A 22026-nucleotide genomic window follows, 5' to 3' on the forward strand; every position below is an offset into this window, starting at 1 on the left:
AAAAAAAAGTCATGCATGCATGCATGATATGATCTCACATCTCTGTTTTTGGTTGTGGGGATGAGGTCATCCGTGTGTTCGCGTTTAGTGGGATGGGCAATGAGGGCCGGATGATGAACAATATAATGTTTTTCAGTCCTTTAGCCACCGTTCATGTGCCGCAAGTGTCATCCACACATAGCAAAGAGGGCTATGATGACAACCATCACTACTGCAGACAGCGCCTTTGCCGAGCGCCTGGGACGCTCGGCAAAGAGCGATTTGCGCTCGGCAAAGTCTTTGCCGAGCGTGGCGCTCGGCAAAGAGGTTCCGGCAAAGAAACGCTCGGCAAAGGCTTCTTTGCCGAGCGTCTTTTATCGGGCGCTCGGCAAAGCCTTTGCCTAGCGCCAAAAAGGCCTTCGGCAAAGAAAAGCGACGGGCATTACCGTTATGCACCGTGACACTTTCTTTGCCGAGCGTCTTCACTCTGCGCTCGGCAAAGAGCAAATTTTTTTTTTGAAAATTCCTTTGCCTAGCGCCTACAAGACAACGCTCGGCAAAGAGGAAATTAATTTTTTTTAAAAAAAAACTTCTTTGCCGAGCGCCTCCAACAACGCGCTCGGCAAAGAGGATAAAAATTGTTTTTTAAAAAAAGTCTTTGCCTACTGCCTCCAACCTGGCGCTCGGCAAAGCTGGGTAGGTTGCTGTTGTCCCGCGCCAAAGATTCCAGCTTTGCCTAGCGCGGCGCTCGGCAAAGACTCTTTGCCTAGCGCTGCGCTAGGCAAAGCTGGAATCCGTTTTTTTTTTGCTTTCTTTCACTGCAAACACAGCAAATCATATGTATATATATCATATTGATATCACCATGAACACAAGTAGCACCATTTATATCACAATTCCATCAATTTTATCACCACCGGCAAAGGATTTATCACAATAGCACATATATCTCATAATAACATCACTTATTCGGCGATAAAGTCCATACAACAACTTGATTCTAATGAAGTTCAACACAACAAGTCCAAGTCCATGACATGAAGTTCCACACAACAAGTCCAAGTCCATGACATGAAGTTCCACACAACAAGTCCAAGTCCATGACACGAAGAGAAGGAATACATGACAACTTCTTCGACGACGTTACTCACGCGGCGGTGGAGGTGCGTACTCGGGCCACCCATTTGATGGCGGCGACGGTCTCCCATGCTCGTTCGCCACTTGGTTCGAACCCGCCGACTGAGGCTACACACAAGAGCAGCGATTGCATGAGACAAAGTTAAATAGCTAAATAACATGCATGTGTGATATATATTACTCACCGGAGTAGTGTGGAGAGCAACGAAGGGAGGAACGACGGGAGGAGGCTGAGGTGGACCCGTCAAGTTGGGTGGCAAAGTAACACCTAAAGAACTCTGCAGAAACGCCAGCACATCTGACATCCTCTGGTCAGTTGCCAGCCGCGCCGCCCGCTCTGAAGCCACAACCGCCTCCAGCTCGTCAGCCCTCTTGTTCGAAGTTTCCACCTGGGCCTATACATTGTTGCAAAGGTAATGTTAGTGAAGCGAGAAGAAAATCCTTAATGCATGATGAGTAAACAAAAACTAACCTGTAGTGCCTCGACCCGGGCCTGTGCATAGGCCGGCCGCTCGCGTATCGGCGGGAGTCCGGAGCCGCTCGTGGTCTGTGCTCGGATCTGTGAGAGAGAGGGAGTAGTGGTGCTGTCGATCACGCTGTTCGCCATCCAGTAGCGCCCATGTTGCTTTCCCTTTCCAAGACACATGACGAGGCGTGCATCGATGTTGTCATTCGTTGGATCATAATCCAACCCATGCATCGCCCTCGCCGCCTCGTGGTACTCGGTGACTTTCTTGTAGGCGCTCTCACTTGTGTACGCCTCGGGCGGGTCCTCCGGGTTGAAGGAGACGTCGGACGTCGCCTTGCCCTTGTGTGACATGGTATATGCCGCGAAGTAGGAGCATTGCTGGCCACCGTGCGCCGCCGACTGCGAGAACGAAAAGAAGTTTGTTAGTAGTCTTTGCCTAGTTAAATCAAAGCATGGAAACAGTTACAAACATGATGACGTACCCAAGCTCGGGCGAAGCCGCCCACGTTGCGGTTGCCTTGATGGTGAGGAACACCTGGCATGGCCAAACGGTGAGCCCGGAAAGTCGCGTGCTGCTGCCGCCACAAGTTATCACACGAGAGATGTCTAGGTTTCTAACTAACTTCCGTGATAACATGCACGAAACTTTACCAAATTTTTACCATAGCATCCACATGTGTTCCAAAGACGTGTCGCTAAGTTATGTAATTTTTCGACTTCATTTGCATTTTATATAATTTAATAGCACTTCACGCGCAACTTGGTCGCCGTGTTCCGTGCGCGAGATGTTCGATATTTCATGCGTGCTTCTGGATATGGCCTTAACATACGCTATGTAAAGCGAATATCAATTTTTGAACCGTCGAATTCGGAGATTCGATACACCTGCAGTTCAAACCCGCGTTTATCGTAGAAATTCAATTAAACCAAATTAACTAAAGATATATAATAAAAAGATTTTAAAAACTACCAAAACCTTAACATATACTATTAAATAATGTGTAATGCAAAACAAAAAAGTTTGGAAGCAAAAAGTAAAAAATAAAAAAAATCTTTGCCGAGCGCCAAAAGTCAGCGCTAGGCAAAGAGAGCCTTTGCCGAGCGCAAAAATTCAGCGCTAGGCAAAGAGATGCCTTTGCCGAGCGCCAAACGTCAGCGCTAGGCAAAGAGATGTCTTTGCCAAGCGCCTAACGGAGGGCGCTCGGCAAAGGGTGACGGCAGGTACCCCATGTTACATGTGTTATCTCTTTGCCGAGTGCAAGCCGTTGCCGAGCGCTTGGCGCTTGGGAAAGATGTCCTTTGCCAAGAGCGGGCCTTTGCCGAGCGTCTGGTGCTTGGCAAAGACGTTCTTTGCCGAGCGTCTCCGTTTGCCGAGGGCACTACCCTCGGCAAAGAAATCTTTGCCGAGCGCTGTCTTTGCCGAGGGTCCTGCGCTAGGCAAAGGTGGCCTTTGCCGAGCGCCCGATTTATAGCGCTCGGCAAATAACCATACGCTAGGCAAAGGCGCTGTCTGCCGTAGTGCATGGTCGGAGAAAGGGAGGAGCTCACAGTTCCATTAGTTTTTTAGTGAGTTTTAATCTCATCTCAATGGACTTGTATCTCCACCTAGTATTGGAAATCGTTTTACCTACGCGTCATCTCACTTATCCTACACGCTGCTGCCATATAACGCTTTAGTGGAATAGTATATATGGTATTGCAAGTCGCTTTACCTATGCATCATCTTACTTCTCCAACTCGCCACTGCCATATAATGCTTCAATGGAATCAATGGACTTGTATCTCTATCTAGTATTGCAAGTCGCTTTACCTACTTGTTATCTCACTTCTCCTACTTGTCGCTGCAATATATATATAACGCTTCAATGGATTTGTATATCCATCTAGTATTGCAAGTCACTTTGTGTACTAATCATCTCACTTCTCCTACTCACCGCTGCCATATAAGAGTAACTCCAGCCAAAGCCCCCAAATCAAAGCCCCTACTTTTAATTTAGGTACTCACCCCTATTTTTCTGGGTCCAAGAAATCGATTCTACTCCAGCCGCATTGGTCAAATAAAACCCCTAAACTCATACTAGCACTCTATGACCGGAGGGACCCACATGTCATTGAGATAGCCTTTCTTCCCCAATCTTTTACACGCTCATCCGCGGCGGAGGGAGGTGCGGCCAGAGAGGCCGCACGACCATGGCAGCGGTGTGTTCGTGCTCCCCGGAAGGAGGTGCGGCCAGCAGAGGCCGTGGCCATGGCAGCTCGCTGCACCGCTTGCACAGCCATCCCCGGTCGACGCGCCGCTGCACCGCCTGCAGGCGGCCGAGTCGCCGCCGGGGCTCACCCTACCCTCCGCACGCGGGCCGCGGGTGGCCACGCTCGAGACTCGCCCGACCGAGGTGGGTGTGCTCTAGCGCTGGATCTCACATGCGGAGGCACACGGGGGAGGAAATGGCGGGCAGAGAGGGAGCTCGCGGCGGGGAGGAAGCTCGCCCGCGCATGAGGAACGAGCGGCACATGGATGAGAGGGGGATAGAGGGCTGCTGGATCTGGGGACCTTGAAAGGATTTAATTGGCCTAGAGGGGGGTGAATAGGCGTATCTTAAAAACCTGAAACTCAAAAGCTCAAGTTGCGGAAGTTAAATGCCTACCGGTACTACCAACAGTTTGGGCCGGTACTACCGGTGTAAGACAGCCAGTACTACCGATGCAACTGTTGGTACCACCGACGCCCTATGAGAGCTACGAAATTAGAGTAGATTGAGTTTTGATTTCACATCTGAGAGTTACCCCACTCTCCAAGATGTAGTAGAGGATGATGTTGAAGTTCCCTTGGCTCGGTTCTTCTCCAAAACGTAGATCGGCCCTTGTTCACCTATGAAAGGGAGTAGAGGGAAAGAACACGAAGAACACAAGAACAAGGGTAGTCGATGCTACCTCCACAGCAAGACAAGATATTTTTTCCGAGGTTCGGCAATCCCCACGAAGGAGTTCCTACGTCCCCGTTGTTGAGGTGACCATGAAGGTCTGACCACTTAGGTCTCCTCCCTCAAGCAACCACACAGGTTAGCTCAAGATTTCCACTAAGAATCAAAGGGTTATACAAACACTTCGGGGTGCCCTCACAAATGAATCAACATGGGCAACCACGAAGAACGCCTAGCCGGCTAGGGTTCCAAGAACCCAAGAGTAACAAATGCAAACCAAACCGGCAAGACAAAGAAACCAAGTGCTCAAGTCACAAATCGAAGCTCCCAACTCTCTAATCTCACTTCTCTAGCTCGAATCTCTCAAGGAGTGAAGTCTAGGAGCAAAGAGGGAGAGAGAGTGGGTGAGTCAAAGCTTGGAGACTATTTTCTCAGATGTAGAGTTGAAGGAATGGGAGAGCTAACGGTTAGAAATGAGGGAAGAGCTATTTATACACAGGTCCTGAACAACTGAACAACTGTCGGTACTACCGGGGCAACCACCGGTACCACCGGCTACCTCAGATCTAACGGTAAGAAGTCTCTAAGATTTGCGATAAATAAGCCTACCGGTACCACCGGGCTTTTGTCGGTACTACCGACCATTACCGGTACCACCGGTGGAAGGACGTTACCACCGGCAGTTCAAATCTCCGCAACCAAAGTCAGCACAGATTTGGCCTGCCGGTACTACCGGCGTTTCACACCGGTACTACTGGTGCTGGCCGGTACCACCGGCCCGAGCCCGGTACTACCGGTAGTTCATTTTCTCGCAAAACTCAGGAAAAGGGCTGGCACAGCCGGTACCACCGGCCCTGAGGGTCGGTACTACCGGCTCACCCTGGCAGAGAAGAAATTTCCTAGTGCTTCGTGCGTGCAAGTGTGTCTATCAAGCGCAAGAGCTAAGTTGACCTGAGCACTCTTATCCTCATCTTACCAACTCAATTTGCATCCCTCTTGATAGTGCGGCGTTTCCTATAACTCAAGCAAAGAATAAAAACTTTGTAGCCACTTGAGTCGAAACACCGTTTAGGGGTGCTATAATTCACCGAATGTTTTCGTTCAATTCCATCAATGGATTAACACCTGTAGATTATACTCGATAAACATGTTAGTCCCTAATTTGATTGTCATTAATTATCAAAACCCACATCGGGGGCGAATGCACTTACAGACCTGAAACTATAATTTGAGAGGGTATTAAAAATAGGAGCCAAAATAGGAGGTGAGTTAGAGTTGATTTTTTTGACCAAGTCCCTACATTTGGAATAGAGGTCTGTTGATGGGTTGGAGTTGCTGGGCTTCAATGAACTAGTATTGCAAGATGCTTTACCTACTCGTCATCTCACTTCTCCCACTGACCACTACCATATAATATAACCTTGCAATTGCTGGAGATGGGTTCAGGAGGGTGGGACCAGGATGCATGCGGCATATTAGATAGTTTGTGAGTACTCTTTTTGTTTGAAATTTTAAGTTATTTTGGCATCTTTATGGACACAGATTTTACTTCGTATCTAAATATAGCGTATATTTAGGTGTATAGCAAAAGCAATATACCTGAAAATTCAAAACAATTAATAATTGAAAACACATGAAGTAGAAAGAGAGGAGCCTCGAAAACGAGGGAAAAAAATGAGAGGTATATATACATTTAAAATGAAGCCGTGCCATCGCATCTCAATGATGTAATGAAAGAAAAACATCAACCGCTAACAATTGTCAGAAAATACCCGGAATGTATGCAGACAGTACGCCAATTACTTTGATTGCAATAAGAGTTTCACATCACGTGAAGTGAAATGTAAACCGCAATATTTGTCTGTCGTAGCTCGATCAACCATCATTTCGGGAGTTCATTCACCTGTATGGATCGGAGCTAGCTAGGCCATCCATCAATGGTTGCTTGGAGATGCATGGAATGCATATGTATCCAACGATCCGCCGGCTGGTAGTATATGTATGGACAAATTAGTGTCACGGGGGGAGAAGGATGGGAAATCCCAGCAGCCGCCTTGGCTTGCTCACGTTACGTAACTTTTGTGCGTGTAAGTTATTAGGCTTGATCACTGGTGATCGATCGAGAGGTGCAGTGGATGGAGGAGCTCCAAGCGTCGACCGAGAAAGAATCGACCAGTACCATCTGCTAGTCGCTGCTGAAGAAGGTCGTAGAATTAAGCTACTAGCTAGGTGTTTATTTGGTTATTAGTACTTGGACTCATAGCCTGATTGATCAAATGTTATGTTGATGGCGATGTAGGATGATAGTAATTAAATTGCAAGCAAGCGTCCTAATCTGATCCGCGTGCTTGGGCTTTGCTTGTCCCTTACGCAGTTACGCCGCCCGTGCGCGCGCGCGCCCCTAAGGCAGGCAGGTGATGACGAGACGAGAGCGCGCACGGCGCGCGCACGCATTGGTCTCTCTATCAGCAGTACTATCAGCCATCCGGAAGGCAGGCCATGTCCAACTGCCCGAAAACCTAAAAACTTTTTAAAATTTCCGATCACATCCAATTTTTATATAAAACATTATATATATCTTTTAATCCTAACTAATTCATAATTAGATAATAATTATCAAATAATACAAACGAAAATGCTACAATACTCAGCGTTTTTTCACATGACAAACTTAGACAAGGCGGCCGTGGTCGCCCGCCCATCTACGCACGCTGCGCCACGCAAGGTCGCAATGGCAGCAGTGGTCAGCGTCGTCAGCCCGCCCGCATGCGTATGGCGCGATCGAGCGTGATATGATTCATATTATACTAGTACTACATCATAATGCTAGCTCGGACACGCGGGGGTTGCTGTACTTATTAGCGTATACTAGTATTCTTGCAATTAGATAGACGGGTCGTTATGTTAGGTACAGGCTTCGTTCGATCCCGATCAGATCAGACGCCGCATGCATTACGACACTACTGTCGAAAGTACTGGTAGTTTATTCGTTTCTGCAACGCGCGCGCGCAAGCCAACCGAACCCCCCGTACGTTTTTATTTGAGAAATGCAAGCGGTACACGTATGAAGCTGGGGTGGTGATGTAGCGTGGTAATACGCTCGATCTGGACGGCCAGGTCCAAAAAATGGCTGTGCGTGGCTGGTATATATGGACGCACGCACGCACGCACGCGCGTGCCGCGCGTGCCGGCGTGATTCATGTGTTTTTGTCGTCTGACTTGGCACACAACCCGCATTTGTCGTCTCGTCGTCTGCGACCTCCAGACTCCACCAGTCCAGCAGAAGGTTACTGCGGCCCGGCCGGGGCGCCAGCGCCACAGTTCGATCGGCCGGCGTGCCTGCCACCTCGTGCGTGCCCAAGCCCCAAAAGCATAGGGAATTAGGCCTTGTTTAGTTCATAAAAATTTTGATTTTTGGCTACCGTAGCACTTTCATTTTTATTTGACAAATATTGTCTAATCACGGAGTAACTAGGCTCAAAAGATTCATCTCATAAATTACAGGTAAACTGTGCAATTAGTTTTTATTTTTATCTATATTTAATGCTTTATACATACGACCAAAGATTCAATGTGACGAAAAATCTTGAAAATTTTTGCGAACTACACAAGGCCTTAAGCAGCCCGAACAGTCAAATAGTCGCCTCTGCACAATATATATACGCGCATCCCGTTAAGGGTAAGTAACGATTTTTTTTTTAAAAAAAATAGTAACAGACTGACGCAGTGACCTCATCACTCAAGTCTAAAAGGCCATGGAGTCCGTCCGTGCGGATGGATTTTGATATGTAAACCAACGGTTTGTGTGCAGTCATTTTCGGTGCTGTTTCCATCTTAATTACACACGTCAACCCATCATCGCCTCACTCGTCACATGCATGGTTTACCTTTTTACCGTACGGAGCTCGCCTAAGCAGAAGCAGTCCATCATGACATCATCAGGCGAGAGAAATTGATCAGCTGGCCGGCTAGTTCAAGTGGGACATGAATCAATGTTGAGTCATAAAACAGATTTTTTTTTTCTCATATCAAATTAGCATTAGTAGCAGTCGAATTTTCAGCAAGCCGAATGAACAGGATATAGTTGGATGGACAATAGGACGACCAAGGGGCGGCTAGCTCATGCCTCATGTCTGATGGTGTTTTTGGAGGTGGACCCACGCAACATTGCAAGTTGACCACTTGATCCTAACCCTACTGCTGCGTTGGTTCCAATTCCATTTGCATTTCCAGTCTTCCAACACGAGGACAATGGCGCGAGGCACGGAAGAAATAAAGGAAACCTTGTTAGCTAGCACAGGGAGCAGTTGGCACAATCAGGCATGCCAAATCAGGTTAGGCAACACAATTATATATATATATATATATATATATATATATATATATATATATATATATATATATACTCCTACATGGGATGGGAGTATGGGACGAACCTTCCCATTGCCGCCGCCGGCGTGCCTCGTCTCGTCGTCGTCGTCCCAGACCCACCGCTCGTCGCCGCCGCCGCCGCCGCCGGCTCACCAAACCTGTCGTCTTTACCTCGCCTGTTTGTTTCTTTAACTATTTTTTTTTCTTGTTGCAATAATGAAGCATGAACGGCAGACTGAAAGATTGGATGCTTGAGGAACATCCGATCCCAAGTGTCCATGGCGTGCCTCGTCTCATCACTATTATATTATCCAGGATGTGGTGCCTCTCGCGGCCGGCGGCGGCTCATCGATTCTACATTTTCCATCACCCTACCTCGTTTTCTGTTCGTATACGCAAATATAAAATGTAAATAAATACTCTGAGGCTTCCTCTGCTTTTTTTTATTTTACCAGATTTATGTCGATGCATTAGACGGGACCATGATTTTTTATCTACATCTATTGCTGAAAATTATTTTATTTTACTTTGGGGCTTCCTCTGCTTTTATTTTATTTTATTTTTTAGCAGAGGGCTTCCTCTGCTTTTATAATCACGGGCTGCGTATGCAGGAGTTGGGTGGGCTTCACAGCCTCTTTCGCAGAAGCAGCGTGCACTGGGCTGAGTCCATGAGTGGCCCAAAGTGCAACCAACGGCTGTGGGGGAGAGGACTCTAGCACAACAGAAACATAGGACACTGTTGGGCAGTGAATACACATCCTTAAATCCAAACTTCCAAGTTGAATTTGGAGTTTATGGAGTAAAATAAACAAATTATGTTTAATACGAATAAAAGAATAATTAATTTGCATAACCGAATGCCTCAGTTTCTCTCTCTCCTGATGAAGCATAGTTTTTCACACGGTATGGGTACTCCAATTGGCTAAAAAGTTGACTACTTATTATTGCTCTATCTCCACTATAATTGAAAACTTCTTGGGTCATTAGACCAGACAAACTCACGCCCCAACAAACTCATCTCCACCGCAGCCCACTAATTCGGCCCACTAATCTCTACCATAACCAGATCAAAACACGCATCTGGCTCAGGGAGTGAATTTTGCACGCATGCATGCATGCATGCAAGAGACAGTTTCTGTCGCAAAAATATTATACTATTGGAGTAATATGTTGTGATTTTGGTTGATCCTTTTTTTAATAATAAATAATAAATAGCTGCAGTAGCCGGTAGGTGCTGTATATGGTCCCTACTGGAGTACATACAAGAGAAAACATTTTTCCTCCAAAGGCCAGCCTGGTTACAGTACGTGACATGTACCGTGATCATAGATCGATCTTAGTATATTCATATTCAAGTACTATAGGTTACATGTATATGTACCGGATCGTCGGTGACGGGCGACACGGTGTGGAAGACGTCGTGGCAGCCGGCGACGGCCGACCGCAGCGCGTCGTAGTCGAGCAGGTCGGCCTTGCACAGCGTCAGCCTCTCCGCCGCGCCGGGGAGCGCCCTTAGGTGCGTGTTCTTCAAGCGCGAAATTTTTTTTGCCTGTGACCCCGGCGCCGTCGACGGACGGACGGTCTGATCGGCGGACAGCAGGGAGACAGTGATCAGTGAATTCCAGTCGATCTACGTATCCCTTCCTCAAGCGTGAAATTTTTTTTGCCTGGACAGCAGGGAGACGGTGATCAGCGAATTCTAGTTGATCTACGTATCCCTTACTCAAGCGCGAAAAAAATTTGCCTGTGACGCCGGCGCAAGATCCTAAAAGCTCATGGAGAGCAAGATCCTGAAGATTTAGAGATTAAAAGACAAGTCGCGGTTGAATCAAGGGTAAAGGATTATTTAAAAGCTGATATGATAAGCTTAAGCATAATATTTGCCATATGATAAATTTTATACCGTCCAAATAAGAGTATATAATGAGCATAAATTTCTATGCCTGCAAGTGTTCCTACCCATCAATATTCCACTCTGTCACTGGTACCTCGCAATCGTGAATGCTTTAAAACGAGAGATACAAGTATTGGACTCTTTTGGAATGCAGATGATGGACTTATTGGAATGCAAATGATAGAATGTGTAGATCTTCGAAACACGGTACAACATAATATCTATATGATGTACATATTTTTTTTAACTTATTGAACTAAACAATTCAAAATTAACCTGGTCTCTCGGTTTTAACAGTTAATAGGAATGGAAAAAATAATTAAACATATAGTAGAGAACAAAAAACTCGACACAAGCAAATGGGAGCATGGTATTGAAGTATCGTCCTGGAAAACTAACCATATGATTGCCCGAAGAATGCAAAAGGATTCGTAATTACTTCCCATCTATATGTCATTGTCTATATATATATATATATATATATATATATTGGCTGAAATTTTGGCGAGTCGTGCAAACGAATGCTACGACAACATATCTGAAGATATCCAATATTTGATTAAAAAGTTAGAGAAAATGTAAAGATGTCTTTATATACTGATGATTCATAAAATGTATATAGACTTAAAAACAATTACCCAAAATTAAAACTCTAAAAAAATTACTATAGCATTCTCTAGAAAAAACCGTGGCGTTAGCACGGGCATTACTATATACTCTGTGCACTTGTTAGTTGATTGGTTAGTAAATGCATTATTCAAATAGTATAGCATTAGCATGCTTGCTGAAAAAAATAACATGCTCTTACCCAGCTTGTACGGTCCGGTGACGAACTAAAACTTTCTCTCACTATCCCCATAAGAGGATAATCTTAGCAAAAGCCGTTGCAATTGGAACAGCGCATGCCCTGCCTGACTGACTGCTCCCACATATTGGACCCATTGTTCAGATAAATTGGAGAACAAATAGCCACTCGTTGTGGTTTGGGTCAGGGACTCAGGGTGAATGGAAGGAGGAGCACACTTTTTTGTGACAAACTTTTTGTAGTTCTCCTAGTATCTACCCTCTCTCTCTCTCTCTCTCTCTCTCTCTCTATAAAGTCCAAACCCTTGACTTGCTCTCCTCTCAAACTGCAAGGGGTGTGGGTCGACCCGCTTCAAAACATGGTCTGCTCCTTGATTTAGCCAACGGTTTGAAGCGAGTCGCTCCTGACGTGAAGAGGGTCCAAAAGGTCGAAAACCTGTTGACCCACATCGACCTTTGGGTCGCACCGCTTGCAGCGTCCGCTCCCCCGCCACCTCCCTCCGTAGTTGGCGTTCACTTGCGGCTTTCCCGACGAGGGAGCCTTGCGCCGCCCGCCTCGCCTCGGTGAGGCCCCGCTTGGCCATCGAACTTGCTACTCTACTGTCACCATTGCGCTCGTCATTGGCCAAGCTGCCCACTCCCGCTTGCCGGTCTCCTTTCTGTCACTGCCATGCTGCCCGCGCCACGCCAGGCCTGCCACCCATCCGCTCGCCGGTCTACTCCCGCCGTACGCTAGCAGCGCGCGTGGGCTGTCCATTGGGCACTGGCCGTGCGGTATGTGGTATGCTTGCATATCCTCTAGATTGTCGTAAGAGATGTCACGGAATCAAATTGCATCTTGATATCGGTAGCCGATTATAGATTGAATTTGTAGCTAAATTTACACTAATTATTCGTTAGCTTTAAGGCTGCCAGAGCTTTTAAGGTTTTTTCGTTCGTCTTCATATGAGAGACTTCTTTCGTTCTGCTTCTGCATCAGGTTCGACCCTAGGTGCTCCGCGGGCCAACATGGTTCCTTTGAAGGGAGGGGCGGTTCAACCATGACCCACATATAACAGAGGGCGGAGGGGCGGCAATAGGGGCGCACCAATATACTCCATTTGCAGGTTTACTCTCCTCCGGGAAACTTTCCTTTAAGGTCCATATAGAAGAGCAACTAGAAAAGTGATATTATTTCCACTTGAGACAAGGATTGCGCATGCCAATAGTTTGTTTTGTTACGCTCCAGTTTTTGGAATGTGAGAGGAAATATTAAAAAAATAAATTTCAAAGTTCTAGACTGTAGAAGATTGGGATGGTGAAGGATTTGTTAAAACCCCTCACCTTGGAGCCCTCAAAAACACCTTCTTAGATAATACTCCCTCCGTTCAAACAGAATGTCATTATAATATACATATTTGTTAAACTTTCTTCAATGCTAGGTTTGTACAAAATAGTAGTAATATTTGTATTTCTAAATAAGTTTATTACAAAGCAACATATTCAATGATTCATATAATGATACTAATTATGCATCATAAATGTTAATATTTTCTTATATGTGATTGGTTAAAGTTAAAATTATTTGACTTCTTGAGAAGTGAGAATAATATACTTTCTGGCACTAAGGGAGTAGAGTATAATTTTGGCCTCCACATTTTTGTATGCTTAGTCATTTTTTTATTGCAATTGCTTTTTTCGCACCAAAGTACAATCATACTTTAATAAGAACAAGATGTTTAAAATAGAAATAAAAAAGCTTTATTACGACAATCTATTAAGCCCCCTTTGGTATGTAGGAAAATTTTTTGTTTCACACGTTTTCACATGAAAATGAACTGATTCTTGTCAAATTTGTGTATGATTTCGGTGAAATTGTTCTCTTACTAAGCCCAATGCATAGCTGACAAAAAGATCCATCATGATAAACTTTGAAGCATGACGAGCCTGTGCATAGGTTCCCGACCCCATATCTTTTTTTGAGACAACCCCTTATCTTTTGTAGTCTCTAAAATGTTGTTTCATTATGTGGCTCTAAATAATACATGTATAGAAGATTGTATTTTGTATTTGTAAATGACAAAAATCAAGTATTTAGCTATCACTTTTTGCCACGGTTCAACTGCAATTATTGAAACTCAAAATACTTTAAAATTAGTTGTATAATCAAAACATTATGTAGATCGTTTGCTCACTTTATATTCATAAATATCATACATCTATTATACTATAAGATTCACATCAATACAAAACATAGTAAAAACTATGTATTAGTAGTTGGCTTTGTCAAAACAGTTGAGTATTCATTGTTATTAGTAATTGTATCGAAAATTCTAACAAATTATAGAGGCCAATGTATAAAAGTACTTACTTCATTTCAAATTATAAGATATTTTGTCTTTTCAGGACATATAGTTTTTGCTATGCACTTGAATATACACTATGAGGTTGTTTCATTGGGTGTGTATCATCTATCCAGGCTCCAAGAAGCTATCTTGAGGTTGTTTGGTTCCCTATGTTGGCTTAATAACTAGGCCCACTAGGCCACCGACCACCCCTAGTCTAGCTAGCTCGGAACACAATGGGTATCTATTTTCCAGCAAGCCTAGGTTGGCTAGCACTTGGTGGCCACTCATGTCACTCCTGGTTCTCCACAAAGCATGATGCATGCTTGCCCGCACAATGAGGACGATAACCGCTAGCGAGGCTCGACGAAGGTGGTGATAGCGCAATCTAGCTATGGAGCGAAGGTGGTGTAGCTGAGTAGGAGGCAGTTGGCATCGCATGCGAATCTCAAGACAAGGAACAAGAGGGTGGTGTGCGAGAGGGGTAGGCCCATAGAGGCAAGAATCGCGAGTGGAACGTCGCAAGCGACAATGGAGGTGATGGCCGCCTGTGTTCTGCTATGCTCAGTAGCAGGTGATGACAAACATGTGGAGATCCATCTGGCTCCAGCAGATTTGCCCCCCACCCAACCAGCACAAATGCAGGTGTGGTTGCTCTCTGGCAATTACACCCTGATCCAGATGCTAGATCTCCATTGACCACACGCCACCCATCTCGCTCCACTCCCTACCCCGCCCACCTCCCGGCATTATTTGATTTCTATTATGACAATATACATATCTACATTGAGCAGCGAGCAGTGGCGGAGGACAGAAAACAATCAAGGTGTGGCCTACAGTTTACAGAGCCTGATTAATAGCACAAACATTAAAAAAAACATGTGATGCAGCTAGGATAAAGAAGAGTGAAACAAATTTAAGGTAGGGCAGCTGCCACACCTAGCCCTACCGAGCCCTTCGCCACTGGCAGCGAGTGGGTGAGTAAATGGTGGTGTCTTGCAGCAGTGGGATGAGTGGAGGGCGGCGGCGATGATGGTCCAACAGTGTCTAGGTGTCGTCGAACTAAAACTCCATGATGCACCATTGTTGTTAGGGGGAAGACCGAGGTAACATTTAAGACATGACTAAGGGTAAACTCACCCTCACAGAGGTGACTATATATGGACTAGCCAAGCAATCAAAACAAGATCTACACTATATATAGGCTTAGGTAAAACAGGCGAACCAAACAAGCTAGTTTAGAACAGACTTGGGGGAGGGGGGACACATTTGGGTTGTCCAGGCTTAGATAGGTAGCCAGACCAGTAAATAGAACATGAACTAATTACACCCTATGTTTAGAAGCATAGTAAACAATGTATTTTGAAAAGGCTAAAATGCTTACAATTTGAAAACGGATGGAGTATAATTTATCCAAACAAATCATACATGTATAGAGAGAAGAATAACACCACACACCCTCACTAGGCCGGGACCAAGGCAGAGTCTGGGCCACATGACAAGAGCATGAAATGTTTGTTGAAATTTGGTCCGTGGGCTTGCAGGGCATGTCCTCCTTTTTTGTCTTTATATATACTTTTGTTTTTTTTGCGAACGTTATATATACTTTTGTTAATTTAAACTAAAGTCTACGAGATACATAAATATAATAATAATAAATACTTCCTCCATCCCAAATTATAAGTCATTCCAAGAATCTTGGAGAGTCAAACTATTTTCATGTTTGACCAAAATTATATTGAGAAATACTAAGATTTATAACATAAGGTGAGTATACGATGAAAATATAATTAAGAAATGATATAATGATACTTAGTTGGTATCATAATTATTATTATTTTATTACATAAATTTGGTCAAACTTATGATAGTTTGACTCTCCAAGATTCTTGGAATGACTTACAATTTGGGATGGAGGGAGTACTTTTTTATTAGTGTACTAGAGACCATATGACACTATGTATGTGTCTATACGACGTGTCTCTTGCTTCATGCCATCTAAGCCCTATTATACAATGACGCACCGGTTCAAGAAATGCAAGATAACACATCTTACTTCCTTTTTTTTTAAAAAAAAACACACTACAATACAAATGCTCACAATGTATACATACCCACCCTTATAAACACAAGCAAGCAAAACATAGATCTATAAACATCTTTGAAAATTGAGCTGGTAAATTCTCGAGAACATGCTACATGACCTTTTATAGCACATTTCTCACATCTATCAAAATGATAAACTTTATTAGACATCAACTGACACTTAAATAGTTCATAAGAGTTTCCCTATTGCACATTCTGAGTGTTGCAACCCTCGACTTTACTGTTCTTCCTCCTCCTCGTGCCTGCTTCGGCATGGGTGAATCTATATAAAGGATACAGAGTGCGGGCACACCCATAAAAATATTAAAAAACAGTGATTATGATCATTTTTTCATTATATTTGCACCTACACGATAAAATCCTACGTACCCACAAGGCAAGTGCACTCTCTTTATATTTGCTCAAGCTCCGCCACCGTGCTTCGGTCGTGTTAGGGTTTCGTTGGAGCTCTGCAGCCTTAGAGCATCAGCGAAGCTGTAGTACGGCCGCGCCAACCTCCTTCTTCTCCTCCCCCTCCTTTCGTGACGAGCTATGGCCATGGATGCCCTATCTCAACCTGGTTCGGTTGCCTTCATTGTTACTAGGACGTGACAGCTTCTTTTCGTCATCCCCACCGTTTGACCGACCCGTCATTCCCAAGCCCCTACTAAGGCCGCTTGACTTGGAGAAGGAGAGGGTGAGAGACCGGATTTGCATAAGAAATCGAATCTACTTTCTTCATCCCAAAATAACTGTTGTTTAATTTTTACTTTTTGAGAAATAATTTTGTTTAAATATATATTAAAAAATAGTAATATTTATAGTATATAATTAGTATTATTAGAAAGATCTTTAAATCTAATTTTTTAATAAATTTATTTGATGATACAAATATTATACGTATTTTCTACAAATCGAGTCAAACTTATGACACGGAAACCGAAAACGACACTTAATTTGAAACAGAGAGAGCAGTACTGAGAGCTCGAAACATTCAGAGTACTGAGAGCTCGAAACATTCAGACTGCTCTACCGATTTATCGTAAACGAAACATTCAGAGTGCTCTACGGATTTATCGTAGACTAAATATTTGATTTGATGATGAGGTAGCCAAGTGATTTTCCTCAAAACTCGTGCCATAAACGTAATGTTGCTCAGCCTTCTGGACGCCACACCAAATTGGCGCGCGGCGATTGGGCCACGGATGAGGCGCGTGTGAGCCACACCGCGCCAGGCTGCCCCTCCCTCCGCCGCACAAGCACAGCCTCACCGACCCCTCCCCTCCACTCTTAAGCCACCCCCTCACCCACCCCCACCATCTCCTCGCGTCCGCCTCCCCCTCCCGCCGGCCGCCACCTTCCCCGCTGGAATGGCAGCGGACACCTCGCCGGCAACGTGCGCACGAGCCTCTGCGTCCGGCCTCCGCACGGGCCGCCTCGCCGTCCGCGCCGCCGCCCTCCCGGCGGACGGGCGCGGCGGTGATGGCGCTGCCTCCTATAAGAAACTTGGTACGTCCGCCACCCGCAGCTTTATGCGCATCCTTGGGAGGATGCGGAAGAAGCCGTTGAATTTTGTGATGCCTAGTGTACAATGCGGGGTCAATTGGACCAACTGAGAAAGGAGAGGGTAGCAAAATAGCTAATTTGGTTGGTCAGGAGATTGTCCGGCAAGCTTATTCCTTTCCTTAGCTTTTGCCCACTTAACTCGCAGACAGTCCAAAACTTTGATTTCGGGGGCACAAAGTTTATTTTTCACCTGATTCCCTGATAACAAGCAGTCTGAATATAGGAGTAGAACGCAAAATCTTTTTTGGCATCAAAGTTCAGAGGTTGGGAATCACTGCACTGAGCCAAGCAGAACAAAGTACTGTTCCTTAAACCCAAAAGCTCAAGTTCCTAAATAAACTGTTTGCTTGGTGTTTTAAGGTCTGTACTCCTTGAAAAAGAGGATTGAAGATGCAGTTGTGCGGGTTGAAACGACTGCTTCCAGTGCTTTGGAGTTGGAGGAAGCACAGAGAATTAAACAGGAAGAAGTATTGCGGAAGCGTAACTTGTGGGATAATCCAGCTAAGTCACATGAGACGCTCTCTGCTCTGGCAGATGCTATCAGGGTGGTTGACCATCTAAAAGATCTTCGCTTCAAGGTGCTTTCTTTATAGTAATATGAGTTCAAACAGTTTTTGTGCTCAGGATTTCAAGAAACAAATATGCTTTACATAGTGTGATGCTTCATGCATGTGAACAGGCTTCAGAAGATAAGCTAAACCATGTGTACTCTGACACTTCCCTTCACTAAAATATGCAAATATACAGTTTCGACTTCCTTTTTGTCTTTATTTTGTCCACAGAAACTACAATTTATTGGCACTTGTGTTTTCTGGCTGGTGACCATTAGATATACTGTGCAGGCTGAAGAGGCGAAGTTGATTAGTCAACTATCAGAGATGGATGCCATAAATGGTGAGCTATTTAAGCAAGCATACAAATCATCAGTAGATGCTAGCGAGTATCTAGATCGCTACCAGATGTACAAGCTTCTTAAGGGTCCATATGACAAGGAGGGAGCATGCATTATTGTTACTGCAGTATCTAACGGTGTTACTTCTGAGGTAAGTTAACTGTAGTTGCATTCTATATGTGTATGGTCAAAGGTAATGATAATAGAATAATATTATAAGAAATACTGATACTGATGTAGCTTTAGTTACAATTTCACCTTTCTAATTTGAATAGATAACCTTGCTGCCCTTTTTGCCTTTATGAATTTGTCATTAATTAGTATTCTGCTCAAGTCCATGTAAAAAATAAATCTACTGAATGGTCAGTTAATTCATGAAATTTCTTTCAAATATGCTAATAGCCTATAGTGATTCATACTCTCATACTGCTAGATGGAAGTTGGTATTTTACTCTGAATGTGGTCATATCAACTTTTTGAAGTTTTGGTATATACTGTTGAAATGGCTAACTATGATACTTTTTTACTCACAAAAATGTTGATATTTGTTTGCTGCAGCTGTGGGCAGAGAAGGTCTTTGGCATGTATACAAGTTGGGCACGGAAACAAGGTTACAAGGTTGGATTGATTGAGAAGATATTTTCAACGAGTGGCCATATCCAATCTGCAGCAATGGAGATTGAATCAGAGTACATGTTTGGCACCCTTTCTGGAGAAAAAGGAATGCATCAAATGATATACTCCTCCCTTGAAAATTCTGACATTGATCAGGTGATTATGCTTTCTATTGTAATTTGTTAATTTTTATCAGAATTCATCAGGAATTGTTTAGTGCCAAGTTTAGATTAATATATACATGACAAACTATACATGTAAATGTCATACAGTAGTAAGCTGCTGCTGCTCTACAAGATATATTAGCCAATAGATTGCTCAAGTCAAATAAAGTAATGCTTGAGCCTCACATGTTCAGAGTTTAAGCTCAAAACTGTTGACTAATATGCATAGACCAGCGGCACATTGAACTACTTTGGATAGAGTAGATTGTGAGGTATTGCTTTCCGATTTAGTATTCCAATGCTAAACCTCATGTGTTACTTTTGATTCTATCATGATCTTTTTCCATATGCTGCTATGTGTATAAGAATGGCTAACCCGATATGTACCAAAGCTTGCAGGCCTTATCAGCTAGAGTCGACATAATTCCCCTGTTCTTGGATAGACCAGTTGATCTTCACTTGGATGACGGTGATATAGAGACCTCTCCCTCACCTTCTGTACATAAGAAGCGAGGCAGAAGAAACGGAGCTGCTGTTAGGGTTCAACACGTACCAAGTGGAGTCACTGCTGAAAGTTCAGGTACTGAACAAACATTGCTTACGCAGATGTGAACTGGTATGCTACTGTGATCGTGACTGGAATTTAACGAGGCATCCTATCAACAGGTGAGAGAAGCTACTTTGCAAACAAGCTAAAAGCCACAAGTAGGTTGAAAGCAAAGCTCCTTCTAGTAGCTAGAGAATTGAGAGTATCGGACGTAAAACTGATCAACAGACAAGCAATAGAGGATAAGTGCAACTCTGAAACACGAAGATACACATTTGGACCTCATAAATTGGTCCATGATCTCAATACAGGTATCCAGTTGTCAGATTTGAACTCAGTCCTGGAAGGCGACATCGAACCATTCATCAGAGGCCGTGTTACTTCCAGACAATTGTGATGCACACAGCTCTCACCAACTGATTGATCTGTTCGCTCATTGTGATTCTGTACATTTATTTCCTTTCTTCTACAGACCACACCACATCATAAGATAACCTCTGTAAATATTTCATATTTCAAGCCAAAAAGGTATACAAAACATCAATCTGTTGCACTATTTTCATTCCCATTGTCATAGAAACCAAAGAAGAGTCAGTTCATGCAGATACACACCATTGAAAAGCCATTTCATGTTTTTTTTTTACATCTGTTAGGGAAATAACAACTTTTACAGTGATAAAAACAATTTGATGCAACAACCATGTCAGTACAAGAGACATAAGGTCAAGAAATAGATACTCAGAATGTACGCTATAGTAGCTGAACTGCTACTCAACTGTGGTCATTCTTATTAGTTTACATTGTTACTAAGCACTTCGAATTACATGTCATCGAACAGGAGATCATGGAGTAGAATTGAAACTCCAAGAGGAGGCTGTTGGTGGAAATGAACGCATTATTTTATTATTTCTATGTAGCACCACCAATGACAAACATGTATCAATGTGTTTCAAGCCCTCATCTTTTCATAGTACCTGTAGCAACCTTGATGGTTAGTGTGCTAAAAAAACTGACAATTGATTCCTATTTGCATGGTAATTGATCTTTCTTATAAAAATGAAAGTGCAGAAGGGGACTATATGTGTTATAATAGCAATAGAGTTCCGAACAGGCCAGTTATGAACAAAAATAACTCAAACCGCGTTGGAACTGAAGCATACTCACCATGAAAAATTGAGACATGCTAAGATGATGCAGATGTGCTATTATGTTTTCCTCTACTGAAAAGAATAACCAGACATTCAGTTTTGGGTTTTAAGACAGTTGTCCAAGTGGTAGTAAGAGCAACTCCATTATCCATGTTATCTAGGCTATTTTTATATTTTTAAAGCAAAAATTAAAGTCCAACAGGTGTGCTAACTGATTTACTAAAATAACAAGTTTGCTATCTCTAAACTTTCTCTAAACTTTCGCTTGTCATATATAGCACGTCGTCCTCACTAGCTATCCTATACAAATGCTGTTGTGGAATTCTATGCTTTGAGTGAGTTTTTTATTTTATACAATGGCTAAATCTTGTAATTTAGAATATAATTTTACCTAGTCTCTTGGAGATGCTCTAAGACGCACATGTTAACACGGAATGCTTAGTCCAATTTCAGCACGTCAGAAATACAAAATGCTGTCCAATTACAGCAAATGGAAATTTTCATACAAAATTTAGGTGGAAATATTTTTTTTTTCACATGAAATACAAGACGATAGTCCAAGTAGCAGTTTCAGAGTCATGAGATAGAGATGAAAAACAAAGATACTACAGCGATTTCAATCCTGTTGTGGTGAGGCAGAAACTGCAGTCCGGCACCTTCAATCAGGCAGCTGTTGCCGCTTCAAACTACTGGTGATCCCAACATCGGCGCCAAAGGAACCCACGCGCCGAGCTGCCTGATCTACAGCCTGGGACAGCACTATCCTTGAGCAGCAGCGTGAGCTGAACTACTTCCAAGTAGGCCTTCCAAGTATTGGGACAGGCCCACATGCCTCCGTTGATCAATCCCTACATGCAAAAAGGTACAACAAAAGGAGAATATTCAGACCAATGCCCACTGAAGCAAAACCACAAACACTTGGACCACGAGAGCAGAGAGGCTCGTTCGTGTATCAGTGACCTTCCAACTGTAGTGTAGAGCACAATGTTAATCCACAAACTTGCTCTACACTACAACAGGATTAACATTAATTGAGGAGGAGAACAGGGAAGCCTCACGCGCGCGCCGCCGCCGCCGAGCCGCCCCCGCGCGTGCCGAGGCCGAGGCCAG

At 43.9% G+C, this 22026-nt stretch overlaps 2 protein-coding genes across 3 annotated transcripts; one reads left to right on the forward strand and one right to left on the reverse strand.

Annotated features, from left to right (window-relative positions):
• Nucleotides 864-2190, reverse strand: LOC110430566. The gene is made up of 4 exons (XM_021448358.1): nucleotides 2068-2190; nucleotides 1589-1984; nucleotides 1302-1511; nucleotides 864-1224 (listed from the first exon to the last, which is right to left on the reverse strand). The coding sequence occupies exons 1-4, from the start codon at nucleotides 2125-2127 to the stop codon at nucleotides 1123-1125; spliced, it is 768 nt and encodes a 255-aa protein (XP_021304033.1). The 5' UTR covers nucleotides 2128-2190; the 3' UTR covers nucleotides 864-1122.
• On the forward strand, nucleotides 17306-20330 carry LOC8077931 (peptide chain release factor PrfB3, chloroplastic). Of its 2 annotated transcripts, none has more exons than XR_002447282.1 (6): nucleotides 17306-17493; nucleotides 17911-18128; nucleotides 18393-18593; nucleotides 19001-19213; nucleotides 19614-19801; nucleotides 19888-20330. XR_002447282.1 is itself a non-coding variant. In XM_002439665.2 (6 exons), exons 1-6 carry the CDS (start codon nucleotides 17355-17357, stop codon nucleotides 20163-20165), a joined length of 1230 nt encoding a protein of 409 aa, XP_002439710.1. In that variant the 5' UTR covers nucleotides 17311-17354; the 3' UTR covers nucleotides 20166-20330. The 2 variants fall into 2 exon arrangements, 1 of the variants encoding a protein (XP_002439710.1); XM_002439665.2 differs by having other exon boundaries at nucleotides 17311-17493; nucleotides 19621-19801.

Source organism: Sorghum bicolor, chromosome 9, assembly GCF_000003195.3.
Source record: "Sorghum bicolor cultivar BTx623 chromosome 9, Sorghum_bicolor_NCBIv3, whole genome shotgun sequence".
In the NCBI taxonomy this organism is placed as follows: Eukaryota; Viridiplantae; Streptophyta; class Magnoliopsida; order Poales; family Poaceae; genus Sorghum; species Sorghum bicolor.

What these genes read in the sequence shown, in the direction of transcription:
- LOC8077931 (XM_002439665.2), top strand. Translation starts at nt 17,355, where the DNA reads ATGGCAGCGGACACCTCGCCGGCAACGTGCGCACGAGCCTCTGCGTCC. An exon ending in TAAAAGATCTTCGCTTCAAG is followed by an intron (nt 18,129 to 18,392) that starts GTGCTTTCTTTA and finishes TATACTGTGCAG; the next exon opens with GCTGAAGAGGCGAAGTTGAT. An exon ending in AAAATTCTGACATTGATCAG is followed by an intron (nt 19,214 to 19,620) that starts GTGATTATGCTT and finishes CAAAGCTTGCAG; the next exon opens with GCCTTATCAGCTAGAGTCGA.
- LOC110430566 (XM_021448358.1), bottom strand. Translation starts at nt 2,127, where the DNA reads ATGCCAGGTGTTCCTCACCATCAAGGCAACCGCAACGTGGGCGGCTTC. An exon ending in CCCGGGTCGAGGCACTACAG is followed by an intron (nt 1,512 to 1,588) that starts GTTAGTTTTTGT and finishes AACAATGTATAG; the next exon opens with GCCCAGGTGGAAACTTCGAA. An exon ending in TTGCTCTCCACACTACTCCG is followed by an intron (nt 1,225 to 1,301) that starts GTGAGTAATATA and finishes TCTTGTGTGTAG; the next exon opens with CCTCAGTCGGCGGGTTCGAA.